The 16,576-nt window shown below is 36.6% G+C and overlaps 2 protein-coding genes across 3 annotated transcripts; one reads left to right on the plus strand and one right to left on the minus strand.

The window, feature by feature from the left end:
- The first annotated feature begins 433 nt into the window (after positions 1-433).
- LOC139145848 (N-acetylglucosaminyl-phosphatidylinositol de-N-acetylase-like) lies at positions 434-8,208 on the plus strand. The gene is made up of 7 exons (XM_070717260.1): positions 434-687; positions 1,405-1,504; positions 3,278-3,368; positions 4,168-4,235; positions 4,892-4,923; positions 6,722-6,855; positions 7,298-8,208. Exons 1-7 carry the CDS (start codon positions 483-485, stop codon positions 7,400-7,402), a joined length of 735 nt encoding a protein of 244 aa, XP_070573361.1. The 5' UTR covers positions 434-482; the 3' UTR covers positions 7,403-8,208.
- A 1,080-nt stretch (positions 8,209-9,288) lies between these two features.
- On the minus strand, positions 9,289-13,786 carry LOC139145849 (centromere protein V-like). 2 transcript variants are annotated; one of them, XM_070717262.1, is made up of 5 exons: positions 13,706-13,786; positions 12,544-12,680; positions 10,928-10,997; positions 10,586-10,700; positions 9,289-10,245 (listed from the first exon to the last, which is right to left on the minus strand). In XM_070717262.1, exons 2-5 carry the CDS (start codon positions 12,639-12,641, stop codon positions 10,124-10,126), a joined length of 405 nt encoding a protein of 134 aa, XP_070573363.1. In that variant the 5' UTR covers positions 12,642-12,680; positions 13,706-13,786; the 3' UTR covers positions 9,289-10,123. The 2 variants fall into 2 exon arrangements, with proteins under 2 accessions (XP_070573363.1, XP_070573362.1); XM_070717261.1 differs by having other exon boundaries at positions 13,612-13,717.
- Between the last annotated feature and the right edge of the window lie 2,790 nt (positions 13,787-16,576).

The following is a 16,576-nucleotide window of genomic DNA, read 5'->3' on the forward strand; positions in this document are numbered from 1 at the left end:
TGGTTTTTGCCAGTATTTACAAAAGTATGATCAAAATTTATTGTGCAAAAATTTGCATCATAATGACAGACCCTGGAAAATATATCGTTCTTGGTTTATTTGCATTTAAATGTAGGGGGGGGGGGGCTATTTGAATTGCTCTGAAAATAGTGAAAATTTCAAATCACGTGACATGATTAAATTAATTTGTATTAAAAGCAATATATTATTCCCTAAATATATTTCAATGTTTAAATTCAGAAAAACAGACAAATATTTCGAATATAAAAACACAACAAATTTTAATGAAATACAAATAGAAACTCTGTTTTAGCCCAAAGCATGACAATTTTTCATTTAACTCCCATTTTCTTGAGCAGCGCAGCCAGCGGTAGAAATGGGGCAGGGGCCCAGACTATCGTTTTCTCAGTTACAAAATCCGAAACCGAATCTGAATCCGAGACCATTTTTTAACTTCGTTTGTCCTGCGATGACCTTAGGATATGGCAGTTTTCATAACTTGTCTCGTGGCTATTGTGGTATTAATTGCTTACCAAGCGTTCGTTCTCATAGTAAAAAACTATTCAAGGCATCATTTTAAGCGCGAGAATGTTCTCTTTGTGACGGCACATCCAGACGATGAATGCATGTTCTTCTCACCTACAATTTTGACTGTGGATAAAGCATTCCTGACATGCCTCAGTTCAGGTAGGTGTGCCCATTAAAGCGAGAGTGAAGATTATTCAATTTATTGGACACATACCACAGAATACGAAGTCAAACTGCTTTCCTGGAGGCCTCCAGCTATGTACACTATCTCCAATATTCCAACAACTCCCCTTGTGATAAGTTAGCGTCCACTGTCAGTGTCCACTAACCGGCACTCCAGCCGCAATTCCTATGTTGTAACTTGTTGGTATCGTGTGGCCCTGACAAAGGTATTGTTATTTTGGCAAAGCTATAAGAACACACGGCCCAATTCGCATTTATATAGACGATTAAGTTTCCTCATGGGACCCTCCATAACTTTGTGAAACAAATTGATCTCCTAGAACTATGTTGATTTGTAAAATTACATGGCATGTGGGAACAGTCTCATTCAGATTTGTCATTATTTTGGTAAGGGTCAAGTAATATCCTATAAGGCTATATATCCGTACTTCATTTTATAGTCAGTAAGCATTCTCTCTCAGAACTTTTTTCATTTGATACTGAGAACACATTGTCAGAGGCATAGTCATCTACTGTGATCTAGCAACAGTCTACCATAATAGAAAGTGTCTAGACAATGACAGGATGAAGTCAAGAAATACCAGCCTTTGCAAATTAATCTATAGGGAATATTAAATTGCTTTTAAGGAATGCAGATATGATGTATACTATCCTTTCTAGATTGCAAATAAATTCCAATCTTTCTGTTGACAGGAAACTACTATAATCTTGGTGAAGAACGCAGGAAAGAGCTTCTTGCAAGCTGTCGTATACTTGGAATAAGTGATCAAAATGTGGCCATAATTGACAACAGGTAACATCATATTCCATGAGAAAAAAACATTATCAAATAACTTTTTATAGTAGCCCATTATGGGATTGAATTTATTTTTTTTAGCTAATGTGCATGCATACTGTACATGTCATCAGGTTCAGACACAACCATCTTAGAACCTGCACAATGACAGAGGTACACCGAGAAATTTATCAAAAAGATATTCCAGGTCACCTACCCATCATCCATTGCAAGGTTTTCTTAAATGGAGTGTGACTGGAGTATGGCCAATGACACGTGGCTAATATTACTCTTCAACTTGTAAACTTATTGCAGCCAGAATGGTACAGTGGAATTCGATCGAGTGTCCGGTTTGCCTTGCAGAGCTTGACGAGTCTACATGTTGCATCTCATTAGAAAAGTAAGCATTTGCAACAAATTGAGTCTTTGGTGTTAGATTACATCGTGTTTTCTAGACACTGTCTGGTCTACAATCACGACAATCTTTCAGCATGCCACTCACAACAAGCTTGACACTGCTCTACACATCATCAAGGTTTCTTTCAGGTATTTACATGTACTTTGATTTGACAAATACAACTCTGACGAAACTCACTGACATATTTTTCGAGTGTCGAATCTATATCTCGAAGAAAGTCCTCAACATCAACCGGACTGACTCTCGACGCGTTCAGTTGAACACTGCTTCAGCAAGGTGAAGAAAATTTTGAAGGCAGAGAGATATTGCCGCATGCCGTCTCCTCCATGCTAAGTAGTAACTTACCCGTTGCCGTGTATGATGCCGTCCGGGAAATTACGTGCCAAAATACCGCAAACTATTTTAGAAACACTGGATGTATTATTTAACGGCACAAAATGTAAGCTTACAGTGCTGGTTGAGAATTGCTCTTGCATGTGTAAAATCGACACTTTTCTTCTAGTCTATTTTGTAGCTGTGTCATGTATTTGAGGGAAGTGTCAAGTAAGAAAGTTTCATTTAACTGAGACAAATGAGGAAGCAGGAAAAAAGTTTCATGCAGGAGTGTTAAGAATTTTTGGATTGATAATATTTATTGTTGTATTGTGTCATACTTGTTGATAGAGTAGACTGCGCTGGACCTGCTCAGCAGAGACTATGCTAAAGGGACTGTTGTTGTGATTACTGACATCAAGAGGAGAAAACTTACGTTGATTTTGAAAAGAATTTACGTGTTTCTTCATAAAGTTCCCAAATTAAAATAAACACCTAAAATTCTAACTTCGGTGATGTGTATGTAGTGCAGTGTTAAGCTTATTGTGAGTGGCATGCTGAAACGACCGTGTTGATTGTAGACCAGACAGTGTATGGGAAACGTTCGCCGCGCTCTGTAATCCAACACCAAAGACTCATCAATTTGTTGCAAATGTTTACTTTTCTAATGATAAGCAACACCTAGACTTGTCGAGCTCTACAAGGGAAACCGGACACTCAATCAAGTTCCACTGTATTTTGGCAATTTTGAAATTATAAATTACAAGTTGACATGCAAAAATTTTAAATAAACACATTGAACAAGGACTTTCCTTGACTCTTTGATAACTTAATCTGGTTCACTATGAACTCAACAAACTTCTGCTGTGTCACATGATCAGCTCTCACACAATCTCTTCGACTTCCATCGCCAAGTTAGAAACATGCCCTACTACTGCAATATATTGGTAAGTTTTCCAACCAATGTTTTCTCAACTTTGTAGTTCACATTTGAAGACTACTGTAATATTCATGCATACTTCATGTCATTTTCAATGAATATTGCTCTTTTCTGTTTCCAGTCATTTAAAAGATGATCCAAATGCTACTTGGGATGAAGATATTATTTCTGCCATAATCCTGGCAAAAATACAGAAACACAGAATAAATGTGGTGAGATTCCTACCCATTAATAATCATAACGTGCACATTCATTATATCAACCATAGAAAAAAACAAATAGTGTGCTTACACCAATGTCGTGGTCCTTAAGATATTATTTTGTCATTATGTGGTATCGTAGACCCTGGAGCCAGACTCAGGGTCTGTCTATGGTGGCATTGAACAATCAGTTCACTGTTCTTGCCTATTTCATTTAATACATTATGTAATCTCAAATTGAGTTAGTAATTCCTGTTTCACATATAAACATAAAGACACTATGCTTGAAAAGTTGGATGATAGTATTCAGCGTGTTTTCATAATCAGAATGATAACAAAATATTGTATCTTAGAGAGTGCAAATTGAATATCAACAAAATACTGCTATTGAGCATTAAACATTAGTCAAGACTTTTCTATTGGTAGTTAAAATGACAAGAGATAGAAATTCAGTTTCAAATAACTGCGGTTGCACAGTCAAAAGCTTTGCAGTGGTACAATTGATAACCTTGCAGTGGTACCATCTATAACCTTGTAGTGGTACCATCTATAACCGTGCAGTGGTACCATCTATAACCTTGCAGTGGTACCATCTATAACCTTGCAGTGGTACCATCTATAACCTTGCAGTGGTACCATCTATAACCTTGCAGTGGTACCATCTATAACCTTGCAGTGGTACCATCTATAACCTTGCAGTGGTACCATCTATAACCGTGTAGTGGTACCATCTATAACCGTGCAGTGGTACCATCTATAACCTTGCAGTGGTACCATCAATAACTTCTACCAGTTTCTTTGAATATCTCAGGTTGTAACATTTGATGACTATGGTGTCAGTGGTCACAAGAATCATACATCAGTATACAAAGCATTGAGGTATGTTGTGAAATTGTGAGGCTTGTCAGCCTCTATGTCATCTTGTATGTTACCCTGTAACATGAGTGAAGCAATAAAGCTCAGACAGTGTCACGCTGTAAATTTCAGACTTTATGGTTCAGCTATATTTCATAATTCTATGCCTGACCTATTTGTGCATGTGAAAATAGGAAAACGTTGTTTGTTGTCATGCTTCTCTCCAATCGTGAAATCAGGATGTACATTTTGCTTTCTTTCTCCAGTCATTGCATGATCCAGTGTGCTTATTGTGCAGTACAAATGCTTTATAAATTTTCATTTTGGTCTGTCTTTGAACGCTGCTCAAATCTGTACAAAATTTCATAATTGTATCAGTGTTTTGTAAAATTTTGAGTTGCAACTCATGTATGTTATATCCTCAGTTTTTCACCTCATTATTTTAAGTGATATGTAGTGACCAGAAAAACTTTATTAGGTTGCCTAATCAAGTGAATTTTGAATATCAAATCCTACTTTATTAGAGTTATGTCAGTCAAGTCAATCTGACTTTAAAGACAAAAGACTTGCTGTTTATCATATTATTACTGGGATATTTTCATAAAGGAGATCAAAGAGAGAATCACTATTCGTTGTTATTGATGGCAAATCACTTTAAATTTGTCATGCTTCATCTACAGGCAGTTGGTGACAAAGAAGCAGCTACCAACAGGTAAGAGTACCCATAATGCATTGCTGTGCCAATAATGTATTACTGTAGAACCTTGTCATCTCATCAGTTTAAAAGGATAACACCGGCACCGGATACTCTTTTTATCAAGAATTATGTATTTCTGGTATTTGAGAAAATTGGTGATGTTTTAGACATACTGGAAGAGAAGTTGACATCCCTACTCAGTGTCAGGATATAGTACAGAGAAGACAGATTGATATTTTGTATCTGCTAGAAATGATGTTCATGAAGCAAACTGCTGCCTTCAACAAACAAATCATGATGAGTCACAAGGTATAATCAACATAGTTTTTATCAATGGTTGATTAGTCCCCACGGACACCGTCCGGGGGGACTTATAAGTTTGGTCATGTCCGTGCATGCGTGCGTGCGTGCGTGCGTGCGTGCGTCCGTCCGTGCGTCCGTCCGTTCACGCAGATATCTCAGAGATGCCTGGAGCGATTTCATTCAAACTTGGTACAAGGATTACTTCATATGTCATACAGATGCACGTCAATTTGTTTTGTGATACGATCAAATATGGCTGCCAGGCGGCCATTTTATTACGATTTTTTCATGTACAGAGCCATTACTCAGGCATGTTTCAACCGATTTAATCAAAGTTGGTACAAGAACATTGACCAATGTCATAGATATGCATGTCAATTTGTTTTGTGATACAATCCAATATGGCTGCCGTGCGGCCATTTTGTTACGATTTTTTTCATGTACAGAGCCATAACTCAGGCATATCTCAACCGATTTTATTCAAACTTGGTACAAGGACATTGACCTATGTCATACATATGCACGTCAATTTGTTTTGTGATACAATCCAATATGGCCGCCAGGCGGCCATTTTATTACGATTTTTTCATGTACAGAGCCATTACTCAGGCATCTTTCATACGATTTTATTCAAAGTTGGTACAAGGACATTGACCAATGTCATAGCTATGCACATCAATTTGTTTTATGGTACAATCCAATATGGCCGCCGTGCGGCTGTTTTCTTATGATTTTTTCATGTACAGAGCCATAACTCAGGCATATCTCACTGATTTCATTCAAAGTTGGTACAAGGACATTGACCTATGTCATACACATGCACATTGATTTGTTTTGTGATACGATCCAGTATGGCTGCCTTGTGGCCATTTGTTACGTTTTTTTCATGTCCGGAACCATAACTCGGACATGTATCAAGCCAATTTATTCAAAGTTGGTACAAGGAGATTTACCAATGTCATACATATGCAAGGTAATTTGTTTTGTTATACAATCCAATATGGCCACCGTTTGGCCATTTTATTACGAGTTTTTCATGTCCTGAACCATAACTCAGACATGTATCAAGCGAATTTATTCAAAAGTATTTTTATCACAGACCTAATGAAGAGGACTCTATCCTCTCTTAGGACCTGTAATCAAAGTACCCATTAATAAGTGGGGACTATGTCATCAACGATGACTTGATTTTTTGGTGACAGTGTACAAAGATACCTACAAAGCAAGCCGTGATACAATATACCACTCGTATCAACATTTCATGTAGTCACACTTGCAGCCTGTGAAGTTATTTTAAAAGCATCCATTTTCTATTAGAGTCCAATGTGTTGACACAAATCCTAAAATATTCCTGCAATGACTGGAAATTGAAAGTTTTCAAATTTTGCTGTGATTAAAGTTCTTTGCCACAACTTAATTTTTGAGTTGACTGGGCAAGAGCTATACTGAATAGAATTGTAATCTTTCCCTACCAAACTATGCTACTATTCTTTTACTCTCATCATTTCAGGTGTCCAAGCTTACTGCTTAGAAAGCATACCACTGTGGAGAAAATACCTACTTCAACTTGATCTGCCAATCAGCTGTTTATTGCCACAGGGTTTATTATTTGTTTCCTCATGGCAAGGTGTCTGGCAAGCTCAGGTAAATTCTATTTAAGGTTGTGATTCTCAGATGTTCCTAACTCACAAAACTCATTACTGTACTACGTAAATTTTGATGGGACAAGCTGGATCAGAAACTGTATGTGTATTTGATGTGATTTGGTATTCTGAGAATAATTTGACCATAAATTATAAGTTCAGGTGTAGAAGAGAATAAAGAGGCATAGAAGATATATATCTACCATAGAAACAAAGAAATTAGTTGGTAACCATGAAGCTTCTAGTGAAGACAAAACAAAACTGAGACGTATGAAACAAAATGAAAGTTATTTGCAGTTACCATCGCAAAACATGAAAGCTAGCAGCAGTTGCCACTGCGAAACCACCAAACTTGAGAATTTATCTGATCATTTCATAATGAATTTAATTTCAGACTGTTTATTTTAAAGAAATTTTGTTTTTGTTTTTGTTTTTTGTTACAGAAAGCCATGTATGCACACTGGAGTCAGTTTGTTTGGTTCAGAGTACTTTACATAATTTTCTCCAGATATATGGTGATAAACACCTTGAAGCCAATAAGAGCTTGAAAACATTGATATCATCTTGACTGATTATAATACAGTACTACAAAGATCAATGTTGACTATTACTTATGATATATACCACTATGCCACTGCAGAACTACTTTTATAATCAGATTGCAATATATTTTTGTAAACTGTTTACAATCAATGTATTGTCTTTCTATGTATCTTTCATTTTTGTTTCTGAAAAAACTTAGTGAAATATTTTCTAATCTTTTCACCAGATGTTGCAAGCATTGAATTTGTCTAATTTTTCATGGTTTCACACAAGTGACAAAACAGAGTACATTTAAATCTATGCAATGAAGGGTTGAAAAATCCAGGGCTATCCCACAGTTCCTCACTGCAAACTCAAGACACTTTAAGCATATATGGCAGCGTAATGAATGCCACGTGATTTTGTGCAATTCATATTCTCTGAATGTCTTTTAAAAAAGCAATGAATGGGTAATTAGACAACTGCTTGATTGGTATTTTAGTGCATTAGAATTTGTCCATTATGTGATTATTGGATATAACAGTAAGTTACAAAATATGAAAATGCTTGATTTTTATTGCTGCCACTTTTTACATAAGAAAGTACCTCATATAAACAGCAAATTCCAGCCATTGACATTTATTAAATTATTATCATATCTAGCATTTCAATGAGCATACTTCGCCGGTCTGAAGTATAAATTTACCTTCAAGGGGCATTATATCTTCAGGTACACAGTAAGTCAGGCTACCCACAATTCTCCATGATCTGTACACATGGAGATCACTCACTGAACTGAAGCATATTTCTTCTGTACACTGAACAGCTCGGTCCATATTTCAAAATTCTGGCAACACAGTTTTGACAATCATAATTTTCTGATTTCTCACTGTGAATAATGAGAAGATCAACCCCTTTTCCGCGGAGGAGATAGCAATTTTGTAATTTTGTCAACAGAGATTTTTGACAGCAATGCACAATATTTTCAAGGGAACTAAGGGAATAAGCTGCATCTGTGTTGGCAAAAGAAAGGGTATTGATTTTTTTTTAATGTTTGTAACAAAGGAAATTAACATGTCTGACAGGTGGTATGATGAGACCATCTTAGTTGCTGATAACTTTACCTTGACAAGTGTACAATTTTTAGCACCTCCAAACATCAACTTCTTATTCAATTAACTCTTGAATTTTAAACATAACCAATAATTTTGGAACATAGTTTTAACCAATAATACTGAAATTAAATTCAAAGTTTCAAATTGTTCAGAAACTGGTAAAATTGAAGAAGCCTTTAGCAAATAATATCCTAGTGCACAAATCAAGGGGAATTGTGGGTAACCTCACTTACTGTGAGGTATTCAAAGCTTGACGAGAGACAATACTATGTGCATGAATGTCAAAATATTTTTTTATCTTCATCATCACAGGGTCAGTTTTGTCAATTTATAGCTCAGCTATGAGCCATGGAATTCACATATCATGGTTTGGTACACTGTGATATCATCGTGTACTCAATTAGGTTTGTTTAGCAGATCATGATCTTGGACCACAAACAGTGTGAGTCACTTCAACTCACGGTTTACCTTTGGGTTGATTTAAAAAGATATGAATGACTTGCTGTGTATGAATTCTACTCTTCAGACTCTTCAAAAAGGTATCAAAGTCCAATGATTGGTACTCACTTTCATTTACTGCTAGCAGTTGTGTATCAATTCTGGCATAAGTTGGCATCAGGCAACAAAGGGAGATGCTGAAATTTGTCGAACAGCATTTTACAAATTTAAATTATTTTACAGTTAGCTATTACAGTCCACTTAACTGTATTTGAAGATTGATTTTCTTCAAGCTACAATTCTTTTAATATAGATACATGCTAGGCATTGTATCAACATAATACATGTTATGAAATAAATATATGAAATTATAGCTTTATTACTTCTAATACTTTGCTTTAAGCATCATTACATTACTTTAATGAGAGACTTTGAAATTAAACAGAATAAAATGTAACGTTAGGACACTTTCACCAGTTAGCATACTTCATAAATATTACTGGTGCAATTTGCATGTTCAGAAAGACAATATATACTCATGTCTCAAAAATAACTTTTCACAATTATTGAATTGAAGATTTAGAGTAAATCTATACATAGGGTGATTTTATCGATACTTATTTATCAATATCGATATTATTCAATTTAAGAAGACAATATTACAAAGCCACCGTAATTAATGCAGAAGTATTGCAGCATTGCAGCAAATATCAAAATTACTCCCTACAACAGTATACATGTTATTTATTTAAATTATTGTTGTTTTGCAATCTCAAACATCCTTATTTATTTGAATTGTCAATAAAGAAGGACAACATTATCAAGAATGGTCGCAGTTTGTATTTTATGCAAAGATGAAGCAGTTTGTATTTTCTGTGTGTAAAAAGCTCTATTATTGTTTACATTTGAATTCTCATCCGGACAAGAATTCACTTGTCAACAATAACAATGTAATCTACACAAATACAGGCTGAGTTGACAAACTGAATACTATGTATCTCACCATACTTTGGGGAGTAGAATAAGAAACTAAAGCAAACATTGCAAATAAAAACAGTAAAATTAGTCACAAAATGTTACAGCTACTGCACCTTTAACATTTTGTTTTTTCATACAATTCATTATTTTCTTTTTGACACATGTTATGTCTCAAGTCATGAACCAAAACTACAGGCAGAATTGTTATCATTCTATTCATTCTTTTGACTTTTTGGAATCTTCATTCTTTGCCATCCATTCTTCCCAATTTTCACCATCAACATTTACAATGGTAACGCCTGTCACTGTACCTGGATCAATGCAGTGAATAGCTATACCTAGAAAACCAGCAAAACAATAAAATTCAACAATAATCATGTATATAAATGAGAGTAGCAACATACATGATAGTCTTGTAGTATCCACAATGCGAAGTCTACAGTAACTACCATCAGAGTGTGCTAAAACTCATGATAATTCCACAAAATTATGCATAAACCCTGTACCAGTAAACTATCTCGTATCAGAGTAACTTTTTTCAGTCATTGGTGCATCTATATAGCTGGTCATCCATGTCCTTTTATTGAAATGTAAGAGGTAATGATTGGATCATCTCATTTCTGATTTTTGAATAACAGTTGGAATTTTGGATACATGGCTATACAGAAGTAAACTAACCTTTACCGTCAGGAGTGCATCTTGGTGAATAGAAACTCTGAACTCCACAGGTCTTACAGAAAGTATGCTTGGCAACGTGAGTGTTGAAAGTGTAACATGTCAAGTTGTCTTCTCCCTGGGAATGGAAACATACAGAGTATTAGTGGAAGGTTGTCACAATGTAATACTTATGTTTGTCCTATGATAGTTCATAGCAATGCCATTGGATGAAACAAATTTGATATTTGAATCCAAGTCTCAGGAATTTAATGTAACACAGAATAAGTCATTCCTTCCTCAATGATATTATTAATATTTTAAACATTCAAAGTTCATAGTGACTTTGACTTTTGTTATTCTCACCTGTAAAATTTTGAATCTTGAGTTGGGGACGATGAAATGCCTATTCTGCTTCTTCACACAGATACTGCAACTGTTGAGAGACAAAATAAACAGAGTTTAGTCATTGTGTTTAAATGAAAAGACCAACCTTGCCTTTATGTCTTTTGAGCTGTCCTTTACAAAAAGTACAGAAGACTTACTCTGAATATTTCCCATGACAAACCCCTGTCAATGCTTTCAAAGGGCACCTTCTAGAGGCCCCTACAAAAATGATGTCATGAAAGAAAGTTGTTGACTTTTGGAGGCATGTGTACTACCATAGACCCAAAAGAAAGACATCTATGGTACTCTACTACAGATTTATTTGTGCAACTCTCACACTTCATAATGTGCAGGATGTCTTGGCTACAGACTTTGCATACTGTTTTCATTAAAAACTGTGTGTTTCTATTGAATACTTGAGGCTGCTATGAAAGAAATCATTGTAGCCTGTGCAGGTATGCTAAGTCTAATTCAAAACAACACGGTGAACTTGAGAAGTATGCGACATTGGTCTTCAGTATTGTTATTGTAAAATCAAACTACGTAAATCAAAGCAAATACTTTGATTTTGGAATTTCACCGGAATGTTGATTCAGTATCTTGTCTATGAGGAAACTATGAATAATTTTTTTCCAATACAAAACTAGCTAAATCTGTGTATTTATGTACGCTTGATTATTGATATTAATGTACTTGATTAGATTAGGGTGGTTACAAGTGGATGTTTGTGCAAGAAATTTGACTTTGGAATGTCACCGGAATGTTGATTCACTATCTTGTCCATGAGGAAACTATAATTTTTTTCCAATACAAAACTAGGTAAATCTGTGTATTTATGCACTCTTGATTATTGATATTAGTGTACTTGATTAGACTTGGGCGATTACAAGTTCACCTTTGTGCAAACAATTTGATTTTGGAATTTCACCAAAAATGTTAATTCTCTATACATTGTGGTATGTGAGGAAACTTTAAATATTTTTTTTACAATACAGAACTAGCTATTAAAATCACTGCTTTAAAAAAGTTTGACAATTGATGTAAATGTACGTGACGAGAATATCATGTTTGAAAGAGCAGATCTGAAAAACCAATATGATATTGGAATTTCACCCAGTGATTGTTTGTTAAAGTTCAAAGGTCAAATGGAAAATTATAAGTCAATTAAGGTATTATTGATACAGACTGTGACATCTGGCAGAGGGTCGCTGTTTTTGGAGCATGAAAATTGGGATGGGTAACTCTTTTTCTAGCAAACACTTTTGAAGGGCCTAATTTTTCAGCCCAGGCCCATAGGGTGCGAAGGGTTAATGAATCAAATCTGAATTTTTTTGGGGGGGAGGGGTCACATTTTACAATTGATGAATTTTGGGGGAGGTCAAATTTAATTTGATTTGGAGGGGGCCGCTTTTTACATTTGTCGCTCAAGTTCCACCAACCCCCCCCCCCTGGTAAAAAATGAATGTTCCCTTACAGGTTCTGAACCAATGATATGGGGTTCAAGACTATTATGTTTGCCATATTATTTTGCAATTATTAAAGAGACCACATGTGTAGACTTCACCATGCAGTAGCAAGGTCAATGTCAATCTTACTTGCAGTCAGAGACTTCTACCACACCTGGTGCCATCACTTCAAATCTAACTGCTCCACAGTGACAACCTCCCAGATGTTTTACCAATTCACCACTCATTTCAAATACTGACAGAGTTCCTATGGATGCAGATCAAATCTGAAGTAAAAAGGAAAATGACAGTGTTTTCAAAACTTTTCATAACAAGCAGCAGCATGAGGGGAAGAAGACACGCACATTATCATCAAAGCTTCACGATGGCAAACACACTACCAATACTTTTTTAGTGGCTCTCCAAAATTGAAGTGAAGTTGAAATGCACTCCTGAAGCCCTAATGCATATATGGATGTTTTAACCTTTGACAAACATAGTACAGTACAAACTGTCTTGCTGCTAATGAAAGCCAGTCAGGGCATAGAGATAGTTGGTGTCCATCATCCATGATAGGAGGATAGAAAAGATGTATGAAGGTCATACTTGTAGCATTCATATCAGATAGAGGATGAGCCTGAAGGCCAAGCAGTGATCGACCTCAGGGAGCCATCATTTACAGCCCCAGGGGGCCTCAGGAATCAGAGGGGGGACACTAAAAACAATTGAAAGCTACAAGGGGGTGTTCAAAATGTGGAAAAGAAGAAGGGGGCAACTCATCTTTTTGGAAAATGTATGGTAGTCTGAGCATTAAGTGCAGTTATGAGACGATGAAAAAATGATAGAAAAAAAATGAAAAACAGTATAGATTAACAAATGGTAAAATATGAGTAATTTTTCAGTATTTCCTGATAAAGAGGTACTTTTGCCCGATTAAGCATGAGAAACATCTACTCTCTATTATATAGGGCAATGTATTAGGGAGAATGTATAAAGAACTTGGAAAGCTAATTCTACAAAGTATATACATCCTCCCCAAGGCCGTAAATGAGTGACGGCTCCCTTCCGTCTTGCGAATGATATACTGCGCCTTCGACCTTGACCCCCTTCCCTCCCCCAATAGTTTTCAGATAGTATAAAATGTACTGAAAATGAAATATGGCAAGCCCAGTCAATAATTTGATCGGTGGTATGCGGGTATTTAATAACCGACCCTACCTCGTCAAAACACATCAATTGAGAAAACATGTACGTATACGAATATGCGCAGATGATAAAAGGTGGTCTAGATTCACAAACATGCCTACCGTACCACGCTATAGCGCTGCCTCTACCCTGGGTCTCTGTGTAGCTGTCGAGGCCGTTCCAGTGCACAGTGCACATGTACACACGTGTCCGCGAACACTGCTGGTACGGGGGTGTCTGGCATGATAACCGTTGAGAAATATTAAACGGTATAGGCCTATCCTAGGTGTTTTATTTTTGAAAATCTATTCATTTCACAGCAAACTAACAATGCCTGTGTTATTGTTTTAATCCGTAAATTACACAGCCTTTTGTCATTGTTCTCAAGCAGTTTTTCGCATCTCTTCAGTGCGTGCGTTTGCGAAGACCATGGACATAGCGTCAGTGCTCAGACGGTGTTGTCACACTTGCGCCCCTGGAATTACACCGGAAGTAGAACAACGATGGCAGCGGCACAGGGACGCGTTATCTTTCGAATGACGAATGTTGGTACTTTGAGTACCCATTTTCGAACATTATGACTCGATCTTTTACAACATTTGTTTTCCGTGTTTGCTTGTTCACAATAGCATATCAATTATTAATGAATATTTATATTTCCGTCTGATGGAAAAAATAGTATTTCAAGATTAAGTGCTTTGCCACTGTTCTTATATAAAACACCAAGGGTGGACACAAACCGACACCTGAAAGAAAACTGCTCTGTACGTCAATCATTTCAAACGGAAACTGTCATTGGACAGGTGGTGCGTGGTTCGTCGGAACGCGTACGGTCTGTACGTTACCACGTACGACTCGCGCTCGAACCTTAGTAAAAATTACTGAAATATGAAAAAAATGACCCAAAAGATATTCCACACTTCGCATATTGTTAGACAGGCACTAGGTTTAATTAGTTGTACGCATATGTCTTACTTTAATACCGTGAAACAGTCGAAAACTGTGCGAGATCCACACTTCCGGGTTGAAACACTGGGACGTCGTTTGCAATGTTTGTATTTGCACATACTTACGTCATAGGAAAGCCGGCACTTCATAGCCAATCAGCACTCGAGAAATCTATTGCGACATCGCGACCTTAATTTGCATACAGAGCAGTTTTCCCTTCGTTCAAGCAGCGAAATTACACTCCGTTTCAAATGACAAACGCACTATTTGGTAATGTTACCGGAAAAATTATTTATTTGACGTAAGAAATGGATATAACTATTGGTTTTGTTGGCATATAACCCGTTACAATGTAGATTTTCCCAAACGGTCTCGTTCGGTGTCCACCCTTGGTTTTCTTATGAGTAGGAGTGTGTGTACAACTATTCATAGTACCCAAATTCGCAAGAGTTGCAGCGTGCGCATGACACAGCTGGGAATATAACGCGTCCCTGTGGGCAGCGGTAACCAGTCTCCTGTGATCTATTCCACTCTTGGACTATGCGCCCCATAGACGTTTGTACATATGCCTGAGAACCAAGTAGATATATATATATATATATATATATAATATATATATATATATATATATATATATATATAGTGTGTGTGTGTGTGTGTGTGTGTGTGTGTGTGTGTGTGTGTGTGTTTTCTAGGGAATCGAGCTTATTCAACACATCGTAAAAGGTTGTGTCACCAGCACCCGGATGGAGGCACCAAATCCAGCTTGCTCGGGCACAGTCCAAACACAGCCGAAACCCTGAATACCATCGATGAAGCGCACTTCGTATGTGGAAGTTGCTACGCCAAGAAATCGACCACAAACTCAATCATAGAAACTTCACCATCGCCATTATCAGACTGACAAGGGCATTGAAGATAGCAACCCGAGAACAACGAAACCAGTCGGTCGCTTCTGTCAGCTTCGATCTCGCGGCAGATTTCGACAGTAAGACAATCGGACTCTTTCCCGGAACACCACCAGACGGCTGCCAAAGCTAATCCTTCGGTCGGTAGAAAGATCACAACCTTTTTCAAGGGTAAAGGAGACCTGTCTCATGGTAGGAAAGGTGCCAACCACTGACATTTCATTGAATGTGTTCTTTGGGCACATCTAAACTTTTCATCACGATCTGAATAGCTGTTGTCTCGTATTTCCTATAACTTTTAGCTCATGGATACGCTCTGCATTCTTTCACTAAATGTTAAACGTTTACTTCTTCAGTCCTGCATAAAAGCAACAATGTGAAGTCTTAAGACAAATGATAAATTATATTTATTAATAGTATGTTCAGTTATTTCAGTGAAAATTTCAAAGAAACCGTTAAATAACCATAAAGTCACCTTCTGCTGGTACTACAAAAGCCATACCTTTGGGAAGCAAGTTATGACAAAGTGAACTGGTCATTTTCTGAGAAAAGTCAGCATGTAAATTACTTTTGTTTTTTTTATAGAGGAAAAATCAATATCCTTTTGTGTCATAAAAAAGTAGCAACTAGTCGTCTCCCTACTTTCCATCACATTATTATATATGGCCGAGGACACAACCAGTGGAAACTTTTACAAAAATGCTATCTCCTCTTTCAAACAAGCATACTTTTCTAAATCATTTAAAATGGGATTTGAGAATAATAATGTCCATAAATGTATTTTTCAGAATTTTTACGGAGAGTTTGTCTACACATCAAGGGAGACATTGTGGACTTCACGGAGGAATCTACGGTGGTACAAGTCATGATGAATTGTGGGAAATCTCACAATTAAGGAATTACTTTTCACTTGAACTATTGAATTGTAAGAAAATTAAAGGACAAAGTCGGCCATTTTTCAAGAATTTTGTTTGATACAAGATACTACTTATTTTTGTTTGACATGTTGAAATATAATGAATGAATGGGGACCATGCACATATTCGACCCCGGTTTTAGACGCGATACATGAAACCATTGCGAAAATGAATTAATGGTCATGGCCATTAATTCATTTCCGCCATGGTTTCATTTACTTTGTC

The sequence above is a fragment of the Ptychodera flava genome, chromosome 12 (assembly GCF_041260155.1).
Source record: "Ptychodera flava strain L36383 chromosome 12, AS_Pfla_20210202, whole genome shotgun sequence".
NCBI classification, from domain to species: Eukaryota; Metazoa; Hemichordata; class Enteropneusta; family Ptychoderidae; genus Ptychodera; species Ptychodera flava.

Excerpts from the sequence above, each read along its gene's own strand:
- LOC139145849 (XM_070717262.1), bottom strand. The coding sequence starts at position 12,641 with ATGAGTGGTGAATTGGTAAAACATCTGGGAGGTTGTCACTGTGGAGCA. Across the intron at positions 10,998-12,543 it reads GTAGAAGTCTCTGACTGCAA|TTGCAGTATCTGTGTGAAGA; the intron begins GTAAGATTGACA and ends GTCTCTCAACAG. Across the intron at positions 10,246-10,585 it reads ATGCACTCCTGACGGTAAAG|GTATAGCTATTCACTGCATT; the intron begins GTTAGTTTACTT and ends CTGGTTTTCTAG.
- LOC139145848 (XM_070717260.1), top strand. The coding sequence starts at position 483 with ATGGCAGTTTTCATAACTTGTCTCGTGGCTATTGTGGTATTAATTGCT. Across the intron at positions 1,505-3,277 it reads GTGGCCATAATTGACAACAG|TCATTTAAAAGATGATCCAA; the intron begins GTAACATCATAT and ends TTCTGTTTCCAG. Across the intron at positions 6,856-7,297 it reads AAGGTGTCTGGCAAGCTCAG|AAAGCCATGTATGCACACTG; the intron begins GTAAATTCTATT and ends TTTTTGTTACAG.